The following is a 25,596-nucleotide window of genomic DNA, read 5'->3' as shown; positions in this document are numbered from 1 at the left end:
TGATGCAACGTTGAATAAAAACGTGTTTAAACTGACCTCCTGGCAAACAAGCACAATAGACTGAAAGACACAAGAATCAGTTACACTTGGTAAAAAGCATTTATTCCTTCTTTTGTCCTTTAAGGGGTTGTGTGCCTGTGTAACCTGAGTAACCCATGTAACCCATTCACAGGAATGTGATGTGTAATTATGAGATTTACAGTAATGAAGTCATTATTTAAGAGAGACTACTTAAATGGGTTTATTAGGTACTGATTTCTAAATCTATACCATATGCAATACTGTTCACGTGGAATCCAATTTATGTTGAATATATCTTGTTTGCATTCTAAATGTCTTTGCTATTCTCTGAAATGTTTATATTTCCTTATGTTTATCATGCTTGTTAATTTCTTATTCTGATGCTTCCTTTATTTTTGGTATATCGCCTTTGCTGATTTGACCTCTTATGAATGATCTTATTTATATCATCCCATCTAATCTTATCCATAGTTTACTTTTCACCTAAGTTATAGAAAATCCAAGTGAGTAAAGTCACAACTCTGCAGTTTGGAGAAGACGTGACACTTCTGCTATGTCCAATAGTTCAAATAAAGTTTCCATCATTTGCATTATGTCATTGAGACTTCCTGACACTGTAATAGTGTTCACTTGATATTTATTTCATTCTTCATCATTTGACACCAACACAAATTGATTCACTGATCATTTATTTCACAACATCAAGCAGTTCAGTACAGCACAGTTTTCAGCACCTTCATTTAGAGATTGCAACAGTAACATAACATATGAACCTGCAGCAAGTCAGTGCATAAAAAAGATTTTGATTTAGAATTAATCAAGGAATAAAATACTTCAATGATAGACAATAACCTACTATCAATAAACAGTAAACAATAAAGCTAAGCTGTAAAACATTCGGTGACTGGTATCAAGTATGGCTGAGGTCGAGTGGACATGATGAACCTTCATCAACACGTAAACATGAGGCACTTCATCCTCACTTCTGTGTTTTGTTGTAATAATCTCTAAAATACAAAGTTAGAGAGGAGTTTGGGCATTTTGCAAAGATCTGAATGGCTCACTGCAGTCACATGTTGGACATCCTGTCCAGTTTCTCCTGGTTTAAAGACACCAGCATCTTCAGGTTGTCTTTGCATTCCCGAGCCAGATTCTGGTTGTGGCCCTCCTGATCTACAGATCTCTCAGATAAGGCTGTTTGGACACATGGCTCATCCACAAAACTGTCCCACTGGTCTTCCCCTGACTGGATTGTGAGCCCCTGCTCCGTTTTCAGCAGCTCACTGGCGAGCCTCAGTGCACAGCTGGCAGTCAGAGACGCTGGGTACTTGTTGAAAGCATAGTCTGCTAAACTCAGCTCGCACACCTTTCGTGCAAGGTCGCTGCACCGCCTGGGTCTTTTCGTGTCCATATTCCTTCTTGCAAAACCACCACCAGCTTCGTTCTGGGCGGCCTCCATGCAGTTGGTGTAGTAGTCTATGAAGAAGGCCAGGGTGGGTGCAGCGAGGCGGAAGTTGAGGCGAAGGAGGATGAGACACTCCAGGTTGCAGAGCTGCTCCTTGGTGAAGGCATCGCAGCACAATGACAAGAGATGGCTGATCCGTGGCGAGCCAACCTCCACCTTGATGACACAGAGAAAGAGATGGTGTTATAGTGAATGAAATCCAAACACGCAAATCTATTAGTTTCTTCAGCATTTTCCACACTCGTAGACTCACCTGTTTAGTGGCTAAAAGAAGTGCAGTGACCCCCAGCAGCTGGAAGCAGTCAGCAGCCACTGCTGTGGATGCCAGGAACCTGTCCATGATGTTCACCGCCAGGCAGCAGCACTCGAACGACAGGCGGAAATGTCTGTGCACAGGGATGAGCCAGCTGACGAGCTTACAGCGCGCCTCTGCCGTCAGCTGCAAGCAAACAGAATCCATTAGAACCGGCATGACTGTGACACCTTTAATACAATAAAATAACATAATAATTGTCTTTGTGAAACTCATGGAAATTAAAAACTAAAATCTGTTCAGATTAACCTTCTATAGACATTGATGCTCATGTTTGCTGATATGAATACTTTTATTTTCCAGAATAAAAAATGTAGAAAAGATGTGCATGTTTCAATTTTACTTTAGTTTTAATATATAAAGAAGTTTGACTATCAAGCATCAGTGACATTCATTTGTCAATGATGCTTGATAATGGAATCATGTCCAATTTTGCCTTTGTGCAGCCTGCCACTGCATTTCTATTTTTGGTGTGTTCATTGCTTTTAACAAATTTTAAATTCATTTGTAACATCGTATGTTTGGTCAATCACCTGTGAAGCATATTGAATAGCTTTTGAAAATAATTTGGAAGGTGCTGTATAGTCTAAATAAAGTTTGATTATACAAAATAGGTCGTGGAGCATAATTTATAGAAATAACTAATATTTTCATGTTTATATATATATTGTGATTTGCACCAATAGTCCACATTTCTGTGTGATCATAACTGTACTGTCTCAAACGTCCTACCTGTGGCTGTTGTGCCAAGCTCCTGCAGGGATGGAAGTGATCCTCTCTCTCCCTCTGGACGCGGAAGCCGATGTCTCCGTACTGGAGGAACCAGCCGCCGGACAGCTGCTGTCCAGCTGCGGGCTCCTGCACTCGGAGCGGGGACACTGTGGGTGTCTGGGTCGGGGATGAGACCGGAGAGTCTCCCAGGTCCTCCTGGAAGCCGGAGTCACTCAGCCTGGATATGAGTTTCTGTTTCCTGTGCCTGGCCTCTGACCTGCGCTGTCTAGCCGGGGTGAGCGCGTCTGTTGGAGGGGACGAGCCGCCCGTGCGTCTCCGCTTGTGTCCGGCCTCCGATCCGCAGCCACCGTCCACAACAGACACCATCTCCTCGGTCACACGGTCACACGGTCCCCGGCGGAGTCAATGAGGCCAGTCCACTGAGCTGCGGGACGCTGAGGGGGGAGTTCCCCCTGCTGACGTCACTTTCCCGGGGTCTTCCCCGCTCGTGCAGCGCACCTTTCTCCCGTCGCCCCAGGCAACCGAGGCCAGACAACACCATCTCAACCCCCCCCCCCCCCCCCCCAATTACACTCAACCATATGTTAGACCTTTGTGCTGCAGGTGTCATGAGATTAAGAAAATTAATGTGTCATTTCAAACACACACCACATTTTCTTTGAATGTTTATTTCCCATAAGTTATCTTTATAAGCAAACAAGAGGAAACGCACAACAAACATAAATTATATAAATCATGCCTGAGAAGGAAGAAGAAGTTTATCGAGTCCCAGCCCTCTGTTTAATGAATTAAAGGTCCAATGTGTAGGATTTAGGTGAAATGGATCTATTGGCAGATATTGAATATGAAATAATCCTTGTGATGTTTTCACTAGTGAGTTCATCTAAGTTTTCTTTCCCCTATAGGGGAGAGTGGGGTACTGTGGGACATCGGGTAATGTGAGGCACCCCCTGTATCTAGGCAACGGAACACATTTTTGGTCATTTGACCATTATGATTTCAAGCCCCTCCCATTCCCCCCTTCTCATGAAGAGGAAGTTGGTGCTGGTGCTGTGGAAAGTATGTTTTTTCATAAAAAAATGTTTTTTGCATGTAAAAGTAAATTTTCTTGCTTTGAACTTAATCTACTGTTGTGTCAAAACAAATTGATTCAGGTAGAAAAACTTATATCATACATGTTGGTGAACTTCCAACATATAAAACCATGTGATTGATTCTCGCTGAAGATTAGCCTGAATTGCTAATAGATGTTGTTTTTGCTAAAATGGTGGCACATAACACAAAACATACAGAACTGCTCAGACACGACAGAAAAGGGAAAAAGACAACAGAATGTGGGCATGTGGCTACAGTAAATAGAAAATAATTAAGAAAATGAAAATAAATGACAGTGGGCACATTTTCCAACCCGCCCCCCCTCCCCCTCAATCCCCCACATCAAGACAAGGCAGAGTCCAGATAGGAGTCAATACAGAGCATACAAACACAGCGAGGCTACAAAGTGCACGTAACCACTTAAGACAAAGTCACAAAGACAGGCTAGGCTGATCTGAGAAATCCACGAAGCAAGGAAGATGACAGTGTGGGCCCAATATGCTGCAAGTAAGGGTCCCAGACCTTATAGAAGGCATCTATTTTGGAATGAAGCATGCACATAGTGTATTAGCTAGGAATGCAGTCCATAACAATGTTGTGCCATGACTTTTTTGTTGGAGCAACATTCTTGTTCCAGAAGAGTAGAATGTTCTTTCTAGCCGCAAAAGACAGTATATTGAAAAGTCTCCTGTGTTTACTGTCAGTGATCCGACCATCCGGGAGATCAAGTATCAGGCACATAGGGTCCATCCGTATTGGGACACCAAAGATAACAGTCAGTTCAATCACAATACTAGACCAGTAGCTTTGTAATTTCACACATGACCAGAGGCAGTGGACATAATTACCAGTCTCAGAGTTGCATTTCCAGCAGAGCGGGGAGATATTAGCATCCATTTTGTTCTTGACAACAGGTGTTATATGCGTGCGATGTACAATTCTGAACTGTATGGATTTGGTGCGGTTACACACAGAAATGTTCATGGCCTGAGACCAGACTTCCTGCCAGTCAGCATCATCTATAGCAACGCCTAGATCTTTCTCCCAAGCTTGCTTGGTGGTTTGTGAGGTACGAGGAGAATTAGAGTTCAGAGCTCTGTGAATATTGATAAGACAACCCTCACAAGATTCATAAAGAAAAAAGAGAAAGGGGAATTAAAATCAGTAGCCTGGGGTGCAGTAGCTGAAGCAAAGAGAATATTCACAGATGAGATGGAGGAGGAGCTTGCCAAACACTTGAAACAACTACCTGACCAGTTCCATGGCCTTGCTCCAGTTAAGTGCCGTGAACTGGTATTTGAATACGCAGAGAAAAACAATATCCCTGTCCCTGCCAATTGAACAGAGTAACAATGTGCCGGTAAGCTAGGGTGTGCAAGCGATCACATGAATCATAATAATCATAAATGTGCTTAATTAACCAATCACCATGATTCTGTTACTAGTCCGATATTAGTTTGGGAAAGTGTGGTTGTAAATCTAGTTGTCAGGATTTTAACTATTGCAACATGTGTTGTTATGGTAGTTTTAAAGTGGATAAAGTACGTGGATCACTTTACCCCCTTGATTTCTCTAGTCTGTCTCACTTTACCCCTTAGCTGGGGTAAAGTGAGATACAAGACCACTTTTTAAAAAACAATCATATTTTCACTGCCCTTTGTCCTGAAGACATTCTGATCTTTTCCATTGCTAGAAAACATTCTGAATTAATGGGAAATGTGTAAATTCTACTGATATATCATTTTAGCTCGCCTAGAGGGGACCAATGCAAAAAATGTCTCACATTACCCCGCTCTCCCCTAAATGACACTTGAACTGAGGTTGAATCTTTTATTCGTTTATTGAGTAATTTCATAACGTATTCATCAATTTATGAATCTCATTTCTTTGAAATTGTGGTTGTGAGAAGCCCTTACTGGGCGCAGAAGAACACAGTTAACAGGCCTGCAACAGGGGTTGAACTGATCATTTTATTTCTTGTTTTCCATGCCGGATTTTGTAATTTCTTTTATACCTGTATGCATCTCCCTGTTTGTAAGAGGTGACGGTAATTCCATGTGAACACATTGGGAACAATCCGAGATCTTCTTCAGCTGTTTGACCCTCACAGTCTCTGAGCACATGGGACACACACCCTCCGTCTCCAACAACAGAGTGAACTCTGAGTAGAGAGCAGGGAATTCACAGTGAGGACACTCTGACCAGTCTTCCTTCAGCATGTGACGACCTGTGGCGATGCAATAGGGCACGTTGTTCTTGCAGGAAAGGATTCAAAAACAGGACGTATCCCCTCCACTGCTTCTTGTCTGAGTGGATATTGTTGTTTACATGGCCTGTAATCAGATTTTGGAGTGATTTTGAATGGATCACAATTTCTGATGAGGCCCACATCATATTTGTCCTTTGCCTACAGTGTTTCAGGCCGATCTGAAAGTAAAGGAGAAACATCAGAGGGGCTGGGCAACATTGCATAAGAATAAATGTGATTTTCAGTCACAACAAATGAGCGTGTGGCTGGAGAACAGAAGGTTTGAGAATGTTTTAAATCAAATGCACTCAGAGTGGGGGAATACATTACATCAGGCGTGGGTGTGGGTTGCCAATCAACGGCAGCCTGGCATGATCTGACAAATGGGCCTAAGTCTTGCCACTGGTCATCATGGGACTTGGAGAGAGTGTGACGTGGAAAGCAGATCAGTGGAGGCATTTATAGGAAGTTGCCACTGATATGCAAACAGCTGCTCATGTGTGGTCTGTGACATTGTGAAGGTGGGTGAAGAAGAATTGTGTGTAACCGTCACTCCATCAGAGGAGGAGACTAAATTGAGGCCTAACATAATCATCAAATCTCTTCTTAATAGATTAATTGGCAGAAAATCATGTTCAAACCTTATGGGATGTTTGTCTAACTGAACGGCACATTTGAAAGAATATAAAGCGACCACTCATCTCAGAAGGTGTTGACTAATTTGACATCCTTACCACAGAATAACCTGCACCAATGTCAACCATTACATTAAGTTTGTGACCATTACCTTGGAGTATAGGCATTTTCTTAAAGCATCACTATTGTAATTAACATAAGTACCACAAAGTTGTATGCGATCGGGAGAGGCGGTGGACTAGTGGCAGAAACTTGGACTATGGTCAGAAAAGGTCCCTGGTTCATCTCTGGTTCGACTCCACGGAGAAACAACAAAAAGACGAACCTGGATTGATCTGTCCAAAAATCCAAGAGGATTCTCCCTACCCTGTCTAGTGCCCCTGAGCAAGGCACCTTACTCCTCCAAAATCTGCTCCCCGGGCGCTGTACATGGTCGCTTACTGCTCTGTGTGTCCTGCACCAGATGGGTGAAAAGCAGAGGTTAAATTTCCCCTACCTGCATGAGTGTGCCTGTGCATGTGTTTGGGAAAAAATAGATGCATCTTAATCTTAATCTTCCCTTTCTCTGATCCTAGGCTGGATCAGAGAAAGTAGACTGGACGTCTCCTCCCCGTCGGCCCCCTCCTCACTTTCTGTAAAGTTCAGTCGGCAGTGAAAGTTCTTGTCTCCTCGTCCCTTTGCCGTTGGGGGCAGTTCCTTGCCCAGTGTCCTTTTTCTTTGCAGATATAACACTCATCTCTTGGAATTTTGGGTCGTGAGAGAAGCTTCTCCCACAGCCACATCTGCGACCGCGGCCCTCTCTTCCTAGTTCAGTGAAGTTGGCTCTGCTATCAGTGTTATCTTGTCTGCTTGGCCTTGAAAGAGTAGACACAGCCTGCATCATGCCACTGTGTTGATTAAACACACTTAGCGACGGTGTAACGTAGAGCCTGTCGCTTCTCGATCGGGGTCTACGTGACCCTCAGCATCACGACGTCGGGCCCGCCCGGCCGCCCGCGTTGTGTTCGAGGTCTCCGTGACCCTGAGAGTCGCGACGTCGGGCCCGCCCGGTCGCCCGCGTTGTGTACTCGAACCTGTTCTTGCTCAGTGATCGTTGAAAGAAAAAAATAAAAAATTACACCACAGTGGCACTTGTCTGACTTTTTTTTTTTTTTATCTCTGCCCGTCACACTCCGAGACGCGCGTGGGTGTGACGTGGGGACCATCAATTGACCGCGGTGGGGGGCATTTATTCTGTCTGGGGTCACAGCGACCCGAAGACCCTCGCCATCAGAAGAAGAAGAAGAAGAAGATTTTTTTTTAAATAATTTGTATTGCTGCACGCCACGCGCAAAGATTGGAGACTGTCACACGCACACAAACACATGCTGGGTCAACCAGACCCTGGGACAACACAAGGGTTATCCAGAACAGCTAGAGTTTTAGCTCCAAACATTCTATCTATTCTCTGTTTCACGTCACATTTATGACGATAGTTAGAATTTTTTTAAACGACCTTGTCCCGGGTTAAAAGGAACCCGAGCTGTTTTTTCCGCAGGGGGCGGAACTGAAGAGCTGACGGCTACAAAACAGATCAGTCCGGACTTCACCTCTCAAACTCCAGTTCAAGACCAGCGATCACCAGAGCTAAACAAGGCTTCCAGTATGATGTCTGCTCCCCGACCACAGGTATCTAATGGCTCCCATCGGAACAGATGGCCACCCAGTAGTTCGACCAGTGGTTGTCTTCTGCCTCATCTGCACGTTTACACCGGCAGGAAAACTCAAATAAACATCCACGCTAGCTGGGTGCTAGCTGCTAGGTGTTTTGGTGTCGTCACTTTAGCTAGCGAGCTAAACGGGGGTAGCTAGCTCAGGGTATGTGGGAGACAAGCTAGCTAATGTTGCGTGTGGAGGGGGCTAACCGCGGTTTGTTGACAGTGACTTAACGGCATACGTGACACTGGTTCGTGCATTTAACCGAAGGGAGATGAGCGATGGAGCCAATACAGAGGCTAGTAAGCTAGCTAATGCTAACAGAGCGTGCCTAAACAACGCTAGGATACGTGGCTAATGTTACAGTTAGCTGAGGGACTCGAACCGTTGTTTAACGTGATATTTACAGTTTATCGGTCATTGTGATTAACCCTGGAGTTTATTATATATCATAAATAACTCCGGTAGCATTAGAAACACCGATGGGAGCTTCAGTTTTCCCACGGTGGTCAGATTTCTGCTCTCAGCGTTCATTGCTAACACAAGTCGGTCTTTAGTAGACATCTGCTTTGTATATTTCTGACAACCTGATGTTAAGTTAATCTGTAATTACTCAGTTTATCGCCAGGCATCTCCTTGAGTAACCTCCACACGTTACTGTGGTAAACTTGTGTGTTTTTGTTGCATTTATCTGCCACAGCCTGGCGGGGTTGTTGCCACAGCCTTTAACGGGGTGTTAAAGTTGGGAGCTGTAACAGTCAATGAAGGTTTCTGCCCTGAAGGATAATAAAGGCAACTACAGTAGCTTGCTTCTGTTTCGTAGACAGGACATCTGAATAAGTCATCACTTTGTCAGATGAACCTGTTGACACTCAGTTTTAGTCAAATATGTTTCCATAGTAACAGAACATGATGTCCTGCTGTTTTCACATTGAACATATTCATCCTTCAGTTTTAGCACAAGTGAACCATGGAAAACTCAGGCAGGCCTTACCGGACCAAGCCAAGCGGCTGGGAGAGGGGAGGAGCACCAGACAAGGAAGAAGCTTGGAAGATCCCAGACCAGGGTCGAGGACAGAACTTCAGACCAGAGGGAGGTCAGCAGGGCAAGAAGAATCAGGGTGGGCCCTTTCGGGCCAGCCCCAGGAAGGGGTCACTGGGACCTCTGAGCTACTCCCCTGGTGGATTTAGAGGCGGCCATAGCCCCTCACAGAAGGATGACAGCCGTTGGTTTCCTGGTCTCGAGAACAGTGGTGGGCTCAGAGACGATGTCTGGAGGGAGCGTCCACAGCAGCAGCACTGGAGGAGGAGTGGCCAGGCCGATGGTCCGAAGGAAGACAGGGAGCAGGGGAGGAGAGAGGACTCCGATGGCAGTGCCCATAATTTAGGTAAAGATTTGGAAAATATGTTTTTCACAAATGGACACTTTTTTAATGGGGGAAACATCCAACAATCCATCGTTAATGATTTACATCCCCACAAAAACACAATCTTGTACATTTGACCCGTGTTTTTCTTCCATCCAAAGGGAAAAGACGGAGGAACAGAAACAAGAAGACATCTTTTGGTGAAGAGAACAGGAGCCGTGTAAATGAAGACTCCACACTATCAACCCAAGAGCTGCAGAGCCTGCGTCAAGCAGAGAGTCGACTCCTCAAAGACGGGATCTGCTCCTTGAAGAAGGTACAAACATTCATTATACAGTCTGGTGTAAATGTTTGATAAATCAGCTATTCAATATTTGATATATATCTATATCTATATAGATATATCTATATCTATATCTATATATATATATATATATATATATATATATGAATATGATTCGTGACTGAATTAAGAACATTGATAACCACAACATTTCCTGCAGCCATTGTCTAATGTCTGGTTTCCCTCCGTTTTAAACGGTCTCAGAAGCCCCACAGTAACCCCAATGCAGTGTACACCTGCACTCTGTGTGATGTTCTCTTGGAATCTGTGTCTGACGGTTACAAGCACGTCAGAGACAAACGGCACAAGAAAAGAGTCAGGGTAAGAAATTTATTTATTTAGCATAATCATTAATCAGATTACAATGAACATTTAGCCTATGCTATCAGACTATAATGTCATTGTGCAGTAATAGATGGTGTGTGTTTGTGTTTTCAGGAGAGGCAAGAACAGGTGATGCTGACTGAGATTCTGCCTCCAGGTCCGGAGCACATCAGTGCAGTGACTGCTGCACTAGAAGCTGTTGTCCTGGAGCATGGAATGAACGAGCAGGATGTTGAGACAAGACAGTTTGTTGTCTCCATCATGCAAGACCTCCTTCTCTCCGTCCTGCCTGGTACGTCGCCCGAGGACAAAGTGTTTGTTTCATGACAGAGACCTGACCTTAATTCATCCTGATGGTGATATTATTTTGTACCAAACAGGCAGTTGTTGTTTTAATGTAAATAACATTATGCCCTCTCTATTTCTCTCACCTGTAGAGATCAGGCTCAGGCTTTATGGATCATCTTGCACCAAGTTTGGATTTAGGGATTCTGATGTTAACATTGACATTCAGTATCCACCTAATGTGAGTAGTCCAGAATGAGTTTGATTGTGTGAATACTGTTTGTTGATATATGACTTAGACAATAAACACAGCTCGCAACAAACAATATTGGATTTTTACAAGCTCACAGTCTCAAAATATACACGATAAGAGGATAAATATATGACAACATCCCACTTTGGAATGAATATGTAGCTGTTATTACAGTTGAGATGTTAAAGTATTTAATTTTTATTTCAAAAGTGATTGAATCACATGCACATGCTCTTTTTATATTGTATTCATGTTGTATAAAGGTTTTGAAATTGGATGTATTCACAGATGCATCAGCCAGACGTCTTGTTGTTGGTCAAGGAAAGTCTCTCTGTGAGCCGTGAGTCACCTCTTACTCATTTAACTGCAATGAACATAGGAACCGTAGTAAACTCGAGTCAGGTGCCGGGCTGTTTTGGAAGTTTACAATTTAACATGTTTTTGTTGTGTCCTCAGCTGCCTTTGTTGACATGGAAGCAGATTTTCATGCCAGGGTGCCTGTTGTCATTTGCAAAGAGAAAAAGAGGTGGGTGTGTCCAGTAGCTACTCAGTTAGATTATTTTGAATTGAGTCTCTGATCTAGTAAATTGCTGAACTTGTAATCTTTCAGATATTGCAGAAGTTTTAATGCTGTTTTACTTCTCAACAGTGGCTTGATCTGCAAAGTGAGCGCAGGGAATGAAAACGCATTTCAAACCACCTCCTATCTTTCTGCTCTTGCGAATCGGGAGCAGCTTCTCCTCCCACTGGTTCTGGGCCTCAGACGCTGGGCCAAGGTATGTTTCCAACTGATACCCTGACCTCTCGCTCTCATCTGACAGGCAACTTGAGAAAGGGGATGAACAAATCAGTTTCTTTATTTTTGTAAAACATCACTTTTGGTTTTTAACGTGTTGTTTCTGTTTTAGATTTGTGAAATTGACCGTGCAGAGGAAGGTGGGCTGCCACCGTACGTCTTCGCCCTGATGGTTATTTTCTTTTTACAGCAGCGCAAAGAGTCCCTCTTGCCTACCTACCTGAACAGTGAGGTGGGTGTTTCTTTGCATCGTGTCCTTCAAGATATTCAGTGTTCATTTCAGCATTGTTCATTGGTAGTTGTTTTCAGTAGAAACTAATCTAATCATATTATTTTCAGATCAAGGTGTTTTCACTCGGCAGGTTGTCAGATTTAAATCTAGTCCAAATAGAAGATGGGTATTTACATTGGACTTACACTCCTGCCTCCAGAGACTCCTCACAGCCAGCAGAGGGCTCCTGTATCAAGGGAAAGGTAACCATGAAGGATATACTTGTTTGGGTTGTTCTATATGCAAATTTTACAAGATTTTTTTTCTAGATCAGAGGTAATGGATTTGTCTTGTTTATCTAATGGAATGGGTCCAAGGCAAATATGAATTGCTGTCCGGTGTGTTTTCGTGCAGGTTCCACTGGTGTTTCAGAGCCCTCATCCGCCTGTTGAAGTCGGGCTCCTCTGGGTTGAAATGCTTCGCTTCTTCTCGCTGGAGTTCAACATGGCTGACAATGTAATAAGTGTGCGGACCAATGCCGTCCTCTCCCGAGAGATTAAAGACTGGCCAAAGAAACGCATCGCAGTTGAAGGTCAGAGTTTTTTCATGTGTTACGTGATTTGAAATGTTTTTTTTTGCTTTTGGGTATTACAGAAATCGGTTGATTACTTGCATGTATTTATAATCTAGTATGTGGGAAATTATGTCAGTGAAAAGTCCATGTCATTGTCACTCAGTTCTTGGTGAGTTGGATCACTGTTGGATGTGCGGCCTCCAGGGATAATACACTTATGTTAACGCTCAGGTTGAAAAAAAGAAGTTCCAATGAAATGACACTTGAGCAGCTCAATATTCAGAGGTTAATTCTGTCCCAGCTATAAATTATTAATACCATTGATAGTGTATCTGTGGCTTTGAGCTATTGGGGCAATTGTGGTACAGGAGATGGAGCAGAGAGGCTAGAGTTTCTATTCCTGGTTACTCCAGCCCATGTGTCAATGTATCCTTGGGAAAGATACTCAACCATGATGATGTACTATTGGTGAGCTAGTGTTTATGTGGGTCTATTCGCATTTTAAAGGATTAATGCAATTCAATATGATTTCTGTTGAATATATAATGGTGTTACTCTTACCCGCACATGGTTGATCTAATACTGTTTATTTCTGTACTCAGACCCTTTTGCTGTGAAGAGAAACGTGGCCCGCACAGTGAACAGCCAGCAAATGTTCGAGTACATGGTCCACTGCCTCAAAACCACGTACAAGTACTTTGCCCTTCCACTCAACACACCAGCGGCTAATTGTAAGACCGGAGCGCGGCGTGGACCTATTCAAGGGGTAGATGCGAAGGCTAAAGCGATCTTAGATCCCTCCGATTTCAGTCAGCTCACCCTTCAGTCACAACATGCAAGTCAACCTAAAGCTGTGGAAAATGGTCCTGAAGACTCTGATTGCATTATCGAGGAGGAGGTGGAAGTTGAAGAATACAGCGACTCGGATGAAGAGAGGGAGAAGGAGAAGGTGGATCTGGGCAAAAGCAGCCTCTCGGAGGATGAAGACGAGCAGGACGAGGATGCTCACACCAGGCACCACTTAGACAGCCTCACCACAGAGGATGAGGAGATTTTCCTAGTGGATGAGATTTCTGGGGAGGAGCTTTTGTCTGATGAAGAAGGTCCAGATTTGGACACACCTGGTTCAATGGATGAGGAAGAGGAGGAGGACGAGTCCAACCTGTCACTTCAAACTTCAGAGGAAGCCGTTAAAGACGGGATGCCAGAAAATAAAAGCCCAAAACAAAGACGGTGTTATGAGTTCACCAGACAAGCTTTCACCAGAGGAAAGGTAGGTTTAGCTCTTAACTTTAATGTTCAAGAAAACAAATACATTTTTTAAAAACTATACAAAGCATTGGTACATCATCTCAGTTGAATTCTTTCCCATGTTTCTTAGCCTCACATGGTCGTGTGCAGCTTGTGTAAGCGTGATGGACATCTGAAAAAAGACTGCCCGGAAGATTTCAAGAAGGTGCAGCTGGAACCTTTGCCCCCAATAACATCAGACTTTCTAGGTCGCCTTGACAAAGTCTGTGAGCAGTGCTACAGTGAGTATTATGTGATGATACTACTTAGTAAACTCTGAAGACGCCTGTTTCAAAGCAGACATTTGTCATAGTAGGAAAAGTACAGGTGCTGCTTTAAACATTAACAATGACTCATGGCTTGGTCAGTAAACCAGCATTCAAAATACCACGACCCTTAAAGTAAAGCAGCTTCATGGATTCTAGCTTTCATCTAAATTATTCTTTACACTTGTGCTTTTCTTACTGTAACATGTCAAAATGTGTCCTGTGAAAAAGGCCTTGTTTCTGACTAAAGGTCTCTTCCCTCTTCAGCTGACTTTGCCCCTGATGAACTGGAAGTGGGAGTGAGAGAGCACATCCTTCAGGACGTGGAGAACTTTGTCAGACGACAGTTTGCTGGTGACTTAAACTAACATGTTGGCTGTTGAGCTGCTTCACTTATTCAGACCGAAACATTTTATTGACTCGCCCTTTCTTTGTTATGTATAGGAGCTCGGCTACAGCTGTTTGGATCATCTAAAAATGGCTACGGCTTCAGACAGAGTGACCTAGACATCTGCATGGTGCTGGAGGGACAGGACACCATACCTGTAGGTTTTATGTTACTGCTCATTTCACATGCATTCAGTCACATTGTGCAGGTATACATCTACTGTTGGGATCAGGCTCTGTTTAGCTATTAATTTTGTATTTCCCAAAATTAAAAACTTTGTTCTGGGACATTTGTAGCAATTATTATAGTGACTTCCTTTTGGGATATGCATAAAGTACAGCTTTCTTCTTCCCAACAGGATGCTGAATGCATCACTATCATTGAAAGTCTTGCCAGACTACTGCGGAAACACCCAGGTACGGTCAAACAGAGCATGACTAGATTCATTTTTTTTTGTCATTGGTTGTTTATGTTTTTTTGAGCTTGCAATTGATGTTAGTTTAAGTTTGAGGGAATCACAAGTTGTCCTAGGGAAAGTTAGTTCACCATAATGTCCCATCGAGTAAAATGTTGTCAAACCGAAAATGTAAGCACATGCTAATCCTTCACCTCATCGGCACCCTGTGACCAGGTTTGAAGAACATCCTGCCCATCACTACGGCCAAAGTACCCATTGTAAAGTTCTACCATGTTCGCACCGGCCTGGAGGGAGACATCAGCCTCTACAACACACTGGTGAGGCTCTCACTGTCTCACGCTGCTGTTGTGTTTTCTCATTAAAATCAAACTGTTTGTTTTGACGGTTTGGAGAAAATCACACATTTCCGATTGACATTTGAATGAAACTCTTCTGTTAAGGCGCTGCACAACACGCACCTGCTCGCTTCCTATGCTGCCATTGACCGGAGAGTGAAGATCCTCTGCTACGTTATGAAGGTTTTTGCCAAGGTGAATATACTTCTAACACTTTATTTCTGTAACATTATGTTTCATTATGTTGTGCTGAATTACCACTGTAATTGTCCCATTACAGATGTGTGACATTGGGGATGCCTCTCGTGGAAGCCTTTCGTCTTACGCTTACACGCTCATGGTGCTCTACTTCCTTCAGCAGAGAAACCCACCGGTTATCCCTGTTCTGCAAGAGGTACCAATAACATGTTTGTCAAAAGGTTCAAACTCAGTTCTTTGCCCTTTGACTACATGCCTCAGTGGCATTGCCATGAGAATAACTTTATGGTTTGTTATTTTATAATCCCAGAAACACTATTATCTCCCCTTCAGGCACTTTTACAGCTAAGGAGTCAAATAAGTTTCTTTTTGCAGAAGCTTTTTCATTTGGCATGCAGACTAATCTAAGAAAACCTATATACTATTATCTCTTTATATTATATTACCAAATGTACAAATAACGAGGTGTCAATTGTTATATCTTCATTAAAACAATTTAAAACGTCACTTGCATTGCAGATCTATGATGGAAAGAAGAAGCCGGAGTCGCTAGTTGATGGCTGGAACGTGTACTTCTTTGATGACTTAAAAACATTAGTGAGTTTTTTATATTTTTACAAATCCACTGATATGTCTATATAATGACATATTGACATGGTTTTCCACACTGTCCATTGTGTTCTTTTACCTGCAGCCCAGTCGCTGGTCACAGTACGGGGGGAACACCGAGTCAGTGGGAGACCTGTGGCTCGGCCTGCTCCGCTTTTACACAGAGGACTTCGACTTCAGAGAGCATGTGATCTGTATCCGTCAGCACGGCCGCCTCACCACCTTCAACAAGCAGTGGACGTCCAAATACATTGTCATTGAAGGTCAGTGTGTGTGAAATGTAAAAGTACACAGTTAGCATACCAGTGTTATTGCACAATATTAAAACTAGTCAACATGCTGCTTTACATGCAGTTAATTGAATGCTTATAATTATTACTGACTGCTATAAAAGGATGAATGTATTGCTGTGCAGAAAGCTTTGTCATAGTTAAAGTGCGTCTCTTTCTCTTTTGTTTATATTACAGATCCGTTTGACCTGAATCATAATTTGGGTGCCGGTCTGTCCAGGAAAAGTAAGATTTTCTTTGTTTTCTCTTTAGATCTGTCTCGTTTAAATATGTCCTATTGTCTCATTTCCTGCTGTCTCTTCCTATGTATGTATTTTTTTTAATATTTGTTTTGTCTTTTTGCTTCAAAACAGTGACTAACTTCATCATGAAGGCTTTTATCAACGGCAGAACATTGTTTGGCACACCCATCAAATCCTTACCTCTTGAATACCCCAGTCAGATGGTTAGTATTTCCTCTGTAAATATCATAATGCACATTTAGGCAACATTCTCTAAGCATTGACATTCTGTGATTTGTCCTCATCTGTCCCAGGAATATTTCTTTGACTCGGAGGTTCTCACTGAGGGAGAAGTGGCGCCCAATGACCGCTGCTGCCGTATCTGCGGCAAGATTGGCCACTTCATGAAAGACTGTCCCTTGCGTAAGAGGTGAGTATCATTACAGTGCATGTCTGAATTTGTCACAAAACATTGATGTGTAGATAAATCTCTATCCCATCGTTGTCATGTATTGTGGATCATTTCTGTCCAGGTCCAAGCACAGGTGGGACTCGGACAAAAGGCAAGAGCACCAGAGAGACAGAATGGATTCAGCCGATGACAGCAGGGATCAGGTCAGACACAAGAATGAGAACTGGAGGAAAAGAGATGCACTGGAAATTCGCTGCTGCTACCTATGTGGATCGAGTACCCACATTAAGAAGGACTGTCAGCTGTACAGAAATCCTGCAGGTTCTCATTAATTTTTTTATTTATTTTGACATTTTTGTCATTTGTATTGTCGAGTACTTCCACAAGATCAAATTCTTCCCTCCATAGTAGAACTGGCAGTTTTGTAAGTTCATTCCCTTTACTCTTGCATTATACATGTACAAGAATAAGGAGTTACATGGGAAATTATAATGAAAAGATAACAGAGGGAAAAGTCAGTTGTTTAATTTTACTCTTTGATTTATCATTTGTCAGGTAATGTGAAGATGGACAACTATAACCACCCTGCTTCAGGCCACATGAGGAATCTGAGAGAAAAGGAAAAACAGGTATGATCTGAATTTCTAAAGGTCAATTAAGAATTTTTACTTTATAATTGTAGGCAGCTATGTGCACTCCTACACCTGTGGCCTGATGACGTTCTACTATTTCAGGGTTTACCTTTACAAGAAGAGAAGAAGAGAAAGCAGCAGAATGTCATGTCAAGTCCACAAGCAGGTACGAAGAGTGTCATTTGAAATTCATTAGGTACTGTCACAATTACAGATTTGTTTCAAAATACTTTATATGTTGGGTCATCTGTCTTGTTTTAGGAATGGTGATTAGAGGGAATGAAAGAAAGATATTTTGGCAACTGGCTGATGTTGAATCTTTTTGGGGAAACACTGAACGCTGGCTGATGTTTTGGCTCACCTTTAGCATTTTGCTCTTGTTTTTATCTGTTGTTTTCAACACATTCTGAGAACATGTTCTGTGAGTTACCATCCCTGTAACCTGAAAGGATTCTGTGCAAATAAAACTGCATTAAATCAAATACGGCTTACAAGTTTATCAGCTTGATCAGCATAAAGTTATCCATGGCAGATGTATTTCTACATGAACAAAAGTGACAGGTGCAGGTTAACAGTATGTAATGGAATAATATTGACTGTTGCATTCTGGTTTGTTTCAGGTAGTCCCGCCTGCCGGAATGTGGGTCGTTCTGGTCCCAGGAAGAGCCCAGTGGAATGAACAACAGCAGCAGCAGCTGTGGCTACACACACCATGAGGTTCTCCTCTTGTCCGGGCAGACAGAAAATCCAGAAACCCTAAATCTCTATGGAACTGTTGGGCCAATGAGAGCCCATTAAAAGCCAAAGCCAGGACGCCTAGACTTGAAGCCAAATAGGGCCTTTTTAAGTGTGTTGATTCTTTTTTCCCCCTACAGTGCTTCTCCTAAGAGGAGCTTTTTAAACTTTTTCGTTTTAACAAGACAAGCCATTACCCCATGCCCCTCATGTCCTTGTTTACCCACACTGCCAGTCACGTTTTTATATGCCCTACCTTTCGAGCAATGTCATAGCAGATTCAGTGTGGAACTGCTTAAATTAGAAAATGTAAGTAATTCAGAAGGATTGTCTATATGACTCAGATCTTGATCATCATCATTAGAAGGTATCTGCAGACAACCTACTGCAGATTTGTGTTGTAATCAATGATGAAGCTTCTCGGCGCTTTATAAGCTCAACTGCCTTCACAGGTAAGACCTAGTGTTTGTAAACGGTGCTTTCAGCATTCAGACAATGGGACAACAGCATTGATAACGTGTGATGCTTACTACTTAAAGTGGCCTGAGGTCAGATTCATCAAGAGCAGCGTAACCAGAAAGTCCTTCATCAGTTCAATTATTCATTATTTTCCCATCACTATGTTTTTATGATTGAGTGTCTGGTCATTAATCTTGAGATTTAACAAAAATAAGACGGAAAAGGTTGAAAAATGTTTAAATGGCAGCGTAACTTTTGTGATGGCCAGGATATTTTTTAATGGAATTTCTTTTAAAGTCTATTTAATTTGTCACGTGCACTGACGTCCCTCAGTCTCTCATTCAGAATTGAAAGCAGCTCTTTGTGAATCTTGTCTCCGTGCATTTATAATAACGTCTTGTTGATGTTTTTTTCCGGATCATAAATGTTTTTGTTCGTTTTTGGACATAACTGATACACCCTGATTTCATGAATGCATAAATACCTCCCCTCGACTGTGAGTAACAAGTGCAAATTGAAGATAACATGGCAGTAAAACTGTTTGTCCTGTGATAAATCTGGCCTGTATTTGTTCCACACATTAGGAAGTGTCTTGACTTCAGTGCAAGAACATGTAATTAAGAAAGATCCATGCTTATGCTCAGTGGTAACGATTGACTGTTCCTGCTGATGACATACTCTGCTTCAAACGCTATGTTCATGTTCTGTTGGAAATTTCATTTCATTCAGTGGAGATATGAATGTATTTATTTGCCACAAAGGCTTCATTTTGTAGTAATGGTGCCACAGATTGGTAGCTGCACTGTGAGGGTCACATCCTCGTATTCTGTTGCTGCTAGATTATGTTTCAGAGAGCTGCTTATCATTCAGCTTTGATTATGGACTGTTTGGCTTTATTGTCGCCCTAATATGGCAAAATTTTACTTTAAAAAAAAGTGTTGTTGATGGTATTGTAATGAAATTCCTCATTTTAAAAGTAGCTTTGTTTTAATGCCGGCCTTGTTGTGGTTCTTTTGTTTGACTTAAATGGGAGATTTAGTTTCAGGAAAACCAGTCCTGTCAGGAAAGGTTTGTTCACAATCCAATCTGTTCCCCAGAACAAACAAACCAACAAACATTAAACTGAAATTTGTCCTCGAAAAAAAACCATTTTCTTTTGTTAATTTGTTCAAGACATGCAGATATCAAACTGTCTGTAAAGGACTCTATTCTTCACTATCAGTAACCATAATTATTATACTGCGATAACCATTGGTGTTGACTATGTAAGAGATGTTTGTGAGCCGTCCCTATGAAATAGCTGAATCTATGGATAAATTAAATCACTTTTTTCGCCGTCTATCTGTTTTAATACATTTGTTACTACAGTAAATACAACAGCTATGGTATTAATAGTTATATGCAGCTATATAAGATGGGCCATTTTATTATGTCTCAGGTTGCCTTGTAATAACTGGCCTTATACAACATGAAAATGAGCTTGTCAAGCAGATTTAGAGTATTTAGTTTGTTTACTCAGTAATGTCCCCATCAAATATAATAAATAAGCTAATAGATATTTTAGAAAATATTAAAATATTAGTTGAGCAAAAAAATAAACAATTGACAAGAGTTATTAGAGGTAATTTAAATTAAAAGAACAACATCAGTGAGATTAGGTTTACGCAACAGAAATTCATGGGGGTTATCCGTGATCCCATTGGTTCAGTTGCCCTCCGTCAAAAATAACAGCCAATCATTGAACGGCTATCCTATTTGGGGCGGAACCGGAGCTGTAGGCGCATGCGCACTCAAGTGTTGTGATTGTTCGGTTCAGAAACATGTCTGCCTCCATGGTGAGGGCGACCGTCCGAGCGGTCAGCAAGAGGAAGTTACTGGCAACCAGAGCCGCTCTCACACTGGTAAGTTTGATCTACTGGTGCTAATATCGTCTAAATCACTATTTTATATCTGCTCAGTGTTGATTCAGGTCGTGTGGCGTCATCACCAGCAGCTGTTAGCTAACGTTACGTGATCCGGAGTTAGCTAAGCTAGCTAACTAGCTAGCCAGCGGTGACTAGAACTCTTACACGCTTAATATATTTCGTAGAAACTTCTGTAAAGTGTCGTTGGGTTTGTTTTTACCGATTTAAGCCCGATACACACTCGTGATAATACAAGTACAACACAAGGTTGTATAAGTACATATTTACTTTGTTTTTACTAGATGCTAACCTTACTGACAGACAGTACAGCGTCAGGATGCTAAGCTAACTGTCCCTTCATGACGTGCCACAGACGTTTGTTAGTTTTAACTGACTGTTATGTATAAATATGTGTGTATGTATATATTAAGTTATAGCTTAGTTAGTAACTCAACACGACAAAACGAAGTCGAGCCGAACAACGTTGATTTGTCGACGGGACACAAGCTACAATGTTAATGAGAATTATCCAGAGGTCAAGACATTTCCTGTTTATTAAGTCAGCAGCTCCAAATAAAAACAATACAACTTTATTTGATGGTGTATTTAGCCTGTTCACGCGCAGCCCCTGAAGTCCCACAACATGTGTGTTTAACTTGTGCGCACTATTTATTATCCAATGGGAGCAAGCACGGAGTTAATATTTGCGTAGTAAAGACACAACTGGCCGATGCTTTGAAAACAACACTAAGTTGTGTTTATTAATTTCTCCAGTTTTATGATTGAAACACAGTCCTGTCGCATGAGCCTGTTTCCTTCAGCAAATTATTCCTGACAAATCCTGCATCTGTGTTCAAGAGCAACAGGAACTATTTCAGCTAAATTGTCTTTATGTAACGGTACAAATCTGGTGGCTGTGTGTATCTGAGTTATTAAAACACAAACATCTTCTTAAAATTAAATAATCATCTTTTGAGACTTCAGGAGCACGATTTTCCGAGTTAGTAAATTATGAAATGAATCTGTAAACTGTGAACTAATACTGTAAATGACTCCCAATGTAGTGAGCTGCCAGTGCAGATCCATTGATTGTTATTATCGTTGGTGTGATGGTGAACATCACCCAAACACTGTTGTGTCAAGATAAAGTGTGTGCACGGTGGCCGGAGGTGATAAAGGATGGGAGCTGAAGTAAACCCCACATATTGGGAGAGGCAACTTCAGATGATGTCATTACACGGAGCTGCACTGTAGCTGTAATATATCAAACTAGTAATATTTGCTATGAACTGTACTCTAGCAGAGTCCACATGTTGAGTTTTGTACATTGCTTTTACATTTAGTTGGCCGTATAGATATGAAACAAGTCCAGATGAACACACAGGCTCTAAGGGCATTGCACCATATGGCTAGTTACCAAAATGCCTCCACAAGAGAGAGCTCACACCCTGAGATCCTCCTCCTTTTCTGCACTGACATTCACTCCCATAGAGTAGGAGCCACATGGTGCAGGTTCAACTTAAACTATAACAGCATATTTGGTTTCTCTATTGTCATTGCTCTGCTCAGTATGTTTGAAGCTGGTCCTGTTGGGAACTCTTTTCTACCCAAAAGATGCATAATTCATATTTTTCTTATTGTCTACTTTTAAAAACATTAAACAAATATAAAGATGAGTTGTACATTTGGATCACAGTACTTATTACATCGCAATACTTAGGAATAGCAATACGCATCGGCTCGACACCCAAGTGTCCTGATGGTGTCTAATCAGGAGATAGGGTGTTGTCTCGTCAAATTGCTTTTACCTGATGTGCCCTGAAGCCCTTTTCTTCTGTTGTCTCTTCCTCAGACTCCAGCAGCTGTGAACAAGATCAGAGTGTTGCTGCAGGACAAGCCGGAATATGTGAGTAAATGCATTCAGCCAACATCCATTAAAATAGTATATCAGCTAGTTGTCAATAAACTGGTTTGTCCCCGTCAGAGGAATTTATCCTCCTCTGCACTGGTTTGTAAAAAATTAACCGTTATCAATGTTAATGGATGTTTTTTGATCAATTCATTCCGTCCTTACAAGGAGTGTTAGAGTATTTGAGTTCATATAAGGCCACTGAATCTAAAGGTTCTATAAGAAACTGCACTTAAACACTATTGTTTGTCTCTCTCCTGGTTTTTTCACTCTACCTTTCAATGTGGTTGATTAGATCAACTATAAACATTTTTGTTTCTGACTGGTATCACCCTATGTGACCTTAACACATCTGCATCACATGCTCCTCCAGTCATGCATATAGAATATACAGGTTCTCGTAAAGTTAATGACAATGCAGTGATTGTTTGAGGGTAAATTACACGGATGTTAATTGCAGTGTTTTGGTTATTTAGATCGGTTTGAAGGTTGGAGTGAGAACTCGTGGCTGCAACGGACTGACGTACACACTGGATTACACCAAGGAGAAAGCCAAGTCTGATGAGGAAGTGCAGCAGGATGGTAAATAATGTTTTAGTATCAAAAATCCCAGTTCAAATGACATAAATAATATTTAATAAATGTTGCACATGTACCATATAATTCCTGATTTAAGGGACATAATGAGCAAACAAGCATTTTATTTCAATATTGCACCTTTTTGATAGAAAAATATTCAATTTATTGTTATTTAAAATTCATATCTTGTGTATTATATTCTATTTTAACTTGTTTGTTTTGGATTCTGTTTCGATTGTTATTTTATTATTTAGTTTCCCCTTGAGCTGCTACTTGTTACTGCCGTTGGGTCAAATAGAATTTCACCAAAGTGGATCAATAAAGCAAAATCCCATCTTATTCGCATCACGTACCACTTTCTGTGAAGGTTATTTCAAATACTACCACTTGATGATCTGTCAAATTATTTACATGATGCTTTGATAATGAAAAACTGGTTTTGTTGTCTGCAGGAGTGACGGTGTTCATAGAGAAGAAGGCTCAGCTGACCCTCCTGGGAACTGAGATGGACTTTGTCAATTCAAAGCTGTCCAGTGAATTTGTCTTCAACAATCCTAACATCAAGGGCACGTGTGGCTGTGGAGAGAGTTTCAACATGTGAGGCTCCGTCCTCCCTCACCATCCCTGCTCCAAAGCTCGTCCCATCGGAAAAAAGACTGAGAGACTGAATGTTGACGAGGAAGTTAGACATGAGGAAATCGTTTGAGATGTGGACGTGCCTCCTTTCCTGCCTCCTCTCCTGCAGTCCACACACTGGTTTGAAGCCCACGTATGCATATCTACGATCAAAGGAAGGTTTCAACACAATATGTGTTGTAAAAAACCACCTCAGCATAACTGATTTTAGTTTCAGAAACCTTTTGATGTCAGTGTTTTAGTTCTTGGATCTGCATTTAAAAATGAAACCCATAGAAGGACCTGAAAAACAAGGTGTTTTTATATTTAGCGACTTTCTGCCATTTCACACTTATACGCACATTATTTAATGGGTAGATCTCCGCGTGACTTGTATGCAGGAGGAAATGCTCACTGAGGTGAAGAGTTGATCAGGTTTAACTTGATAAATCTGAAAGGATTAACCATGATACTATTAAAGGAGACATATTATGCTTTTATAAGTTTATCTTTCCTCGAGTGTGGTCAGGCAGGACTTATGTAAAAGTTTTGTTCGCCCAGCTTACCCAACCAGGTAGAGGGAGACAAAACGCATTTCTTACACACTGAAAGTTGTTGACCAATCAGAGCAGACCTGGCTTTATCTGTAGGGGGGCCTTAAAGTGACAGAAGCTAAAAGTGTTTCAGACAGAGGCTGAAAAGAGGAGCTGTAGCAATGGACAGGATGAGGACAGTGATGGGTTCTCTGAACCTTAGAGCGTATAGACCATGTCAAGAAATAAATGAAAACCTAAGCTTGAGCATAATATGTCTCCGTTAAGTGGAAATCTTACCACCAAAATCAGCTGTTTGATAAACAGCTTGCTAACCACCGGTGTGAGAGGACGAGCCACTCTTCAGTGTCTCGTCCCAGCAGAATGCAAACATGGAGTTTGAGTGTCTTGAAACTGCTTTTTCAGTTTGTATATTCTTTGAAATGTTTAAGTGTCTATTTATCTCTATGTAAAGAATGTAAATCTCCCTTGAACCACACAAACGCGCACACAAGAAAAAGTAACGCACAAAACGTGTAACCCTCAAATACGAGGTTCCTTTTTGCTTGAATAAAGCCTGGAACTTGTGACAGTGTATACTTTGCAATAGCTCTGTAAATATGAAATAATAAAAGGCTAAATCCTATTCTATGAAACTGTTTTTCCATCCTCTCATCTCACCTTGATTATGACTCATCAGTAGATCTGGTGTTTCACTATCTCCACGTTTCTGCAACAAACAGACGAGCTGTCATCTCTTATTCTGCTTAAGGTTGATTATGGGACCAAGGAAATATGCACAGATATTCCAATTGAAGTTTACTTTTAACCCACAAAGTATATACGGGAGTTCTCCACTTTTTCCAACCTGTTACAGATTGTTTCAGGACTTGGTAAGACAAACATTACATTTTCATCTTTTTATTTACGAAAGAAATCAAATGGTGTCAACAAACTAAATTTCTGCTGATTAAGGAAAATACAATTACCCTTTCTTTTTCTCAGTGATGAAAATAATGTCCAATAGTTAGAACTGTGATGGGAATTTGACCTGGTGAGACTTCTGAAATAAAGAGATTAGAGAATCATAATCTTTTAAGGATACTTTATTCCCTGCAATCACACAGCATGTGAAGAGCATTCTGCAGAGGGAATGACAAAGATACAGTTGCAGGCGTCTGCTCTTTATGCAGATTCAGGGAAGAGATGTGTGTGTGAATAGATGAAGTGTGTGTGAATGTGTTTATGTATGTGAACTATGTATCTTATGTGTATTTTTTGTCCCTGAACACATAAGATACGTTACAATCTGCTGCCCCCGTGTGACAATGTTGAATAATTACGAACAAAACATGATGACGCAGTAAAATGTGATATTTGAAAATGTGTCATAATTATGCGTATTCGTTAGAAATGATAAAGTTATGACCAAAACCGTCTTTGTG

At 41.5% G+C, this 25,596-nt stretch overlaps 3 protein-coding genes across 3 annotated transcripts; 2 read left to right on the top strand and 1 right to left on the bottom strand.

Annotated features, from left to right (window-relative positions):
- Nucleotides 1-1,090: 1,090 nt before the first annotated feature.
- Nucleotides 1,091-8,739, bottom strand: LOC128438516 (cyclin-O). Its single transcript, XM_053421098.1, has 6 exons — nt 8,686-8,739; nt 8,350-8,409; nt 5,759-5,785; nt 2,532-2,897; nt 1,740-1,925; nt 1,091-1,642 (listed from the first exon to the last, which is right to left on the bottom strand). The coding sequence occupies exons 1-6, from the start codon at nt 8,737-8,739 to the stop codon at nt 1,091-1,093; spliced, it is 1,245 nt and encodes a 414-aa protein (XP_053277073.1).
- tut7 (terminal uridylyl transferase 7) lies at nt 7,824-19,602 on the top strand. Its single transcript, XM_053420116.1, has 29 exons — nt 7,824-8,178; nt 9,158-9,593; nt 9,734-9,888; nt 10,120-10,236; nt 10,354-10,531; nt 10,677-10,765; nt 11,066-11,117; nt 11,234-11,303; nt 11,427-11,553; nt 11,686-11,805; nt 11,913-12,047; nt 12,199-12,376; nt 12,961-13,631; nt 13,740-13,890; nt 14,182-14,268; nt 14,359-14,459; nt 14,661-14,718; nt 14,934-15,037; nt 15,161-15,250; nt 15,336-15,449; nt 15,773-15,850; nt 15,948-16,125; nt 16,330-16,377; nt 16,506-16,597; nt 16,688-16,803; nt 16,907-17,106; nt 17,341-17,414; nt 17,520-17,583; nt 18,038-19,602. The coding sequence occupies exons 2-29, from the start codon at nt 9,176-9,178 to the stop codon at nt 18,094-18,096; spliced, it is 3,924 nt and encodes a 1,307-aa protein (XP_053276091.1). The 5' UTR covers nt 7,824-8,178; nt 9,158-9,175; the 3' UTR covers nt 18,097-19,602.
- A 765-nt stretch (nt 19,603-20,367) lies between these two features.
- Nucleotides 20,368-24,797, top strand: isca1 (iron-sulfur cluster assembly 1). The gene is made up of 4 exons (XM_053420174.1): nt 20,368-20,512; nt 22,368-22,421; nt 22,901-23,006; nt 23,456-24,797. The coding sequence occupies exons 1-4, from the start codon at nt 20,432-20,434 to the stop codon at nt 23,602-23,604; spliced, it is 390 nt and encodes a 129-aa protein (XP_053276149.1). The 5' UTR covers nt 20,368-20,431; the 3' UTR covers nt 23,605-24,797.
- Nucleotides 24,798-25,596: the final 799 nt, after the last annotated feature.

The sequence above is a fragment of the Pleuronectes platessa genome, chromosome 4, assembly GCF_947347685.1.
Source record: "Pleuronectes platessa chromosome 4, fPlePla1.1, whole genome shotgun sequence".
Taxonomy (NCBI): Eukaryota; Metazoa; Chordata; class Actinopteri; order Pleuronectiformes; family Pleuronectidae; genus Pleuronectes; species Pleuronectes platessa.
Note: the sequence above shows the minus strand (reverse complement) of the source record. Positions and strands in the feature narration are given on the sequence as shown.

Coding starts and splice junctions, on each gene's coding strand:
- LOC128438516 (XM_053421098.1), bottom strand. CDS start 8,739: ATGAACGCTGAGAGCAGAAATCTGACCACCGTGGGAAAACTGAAGCTC. Junction 2,898..5,758: donor TGTTGTTGGAGACGGAGGGT/GTGTGTCCCATG, acceptor GTGACCGAGGAG/ATGGTGTCTGTTGTGGACGG. Junction 1,643..1,739: donor TTCTTTTAGCCACTAAACAG/GTGAGTCTACGA, acceptor TGTGTCATCAAG/GTGGAGGTTGGCTCGCCACG.
- tut7 (XM_053420116.1), top strand. CDS start 9,176: ATGGAAAACTCAGGCAGGCCTTACCGGACCAAGCCAAGCGGCTGGGAG. Junction 11,806..11,912: donor CTACCTACCTGAACAGTGAG/GTGGGTGTTTCT, acceptor TATTATTTTCAG/ATCAAGGTGTTTTCACTCGG. Junction 12,048..12,198: donor GCTCCTGTATCAAGGGAAAG/GTAACCATGAAG, acceptor GTTTTCGTGCAG/GTTCCACTGGTGTTTCAGAG.
- isca1 (XM_053420174.1), top strand. CDS start 20,432: ATGTCTGCCTCCATGGTGAGGGCGACCGTCCGAGCGGTCAGCAAGAGG. Junction 20,513..22,367: donor CCAGAGCCGCTCTCACACTG/GTAAGTTTGATC, acceptor TCTCTTCCTCAG/ACTCCAGCAGCTGTGAACAA. Junction 23,007..23,455: donor TGAGGAAGTGCAGCAGGATG/GTAAATAATGTT, acceptor TGTTGTCTGCAG/GAGTGACGGTGTTCATAGAG.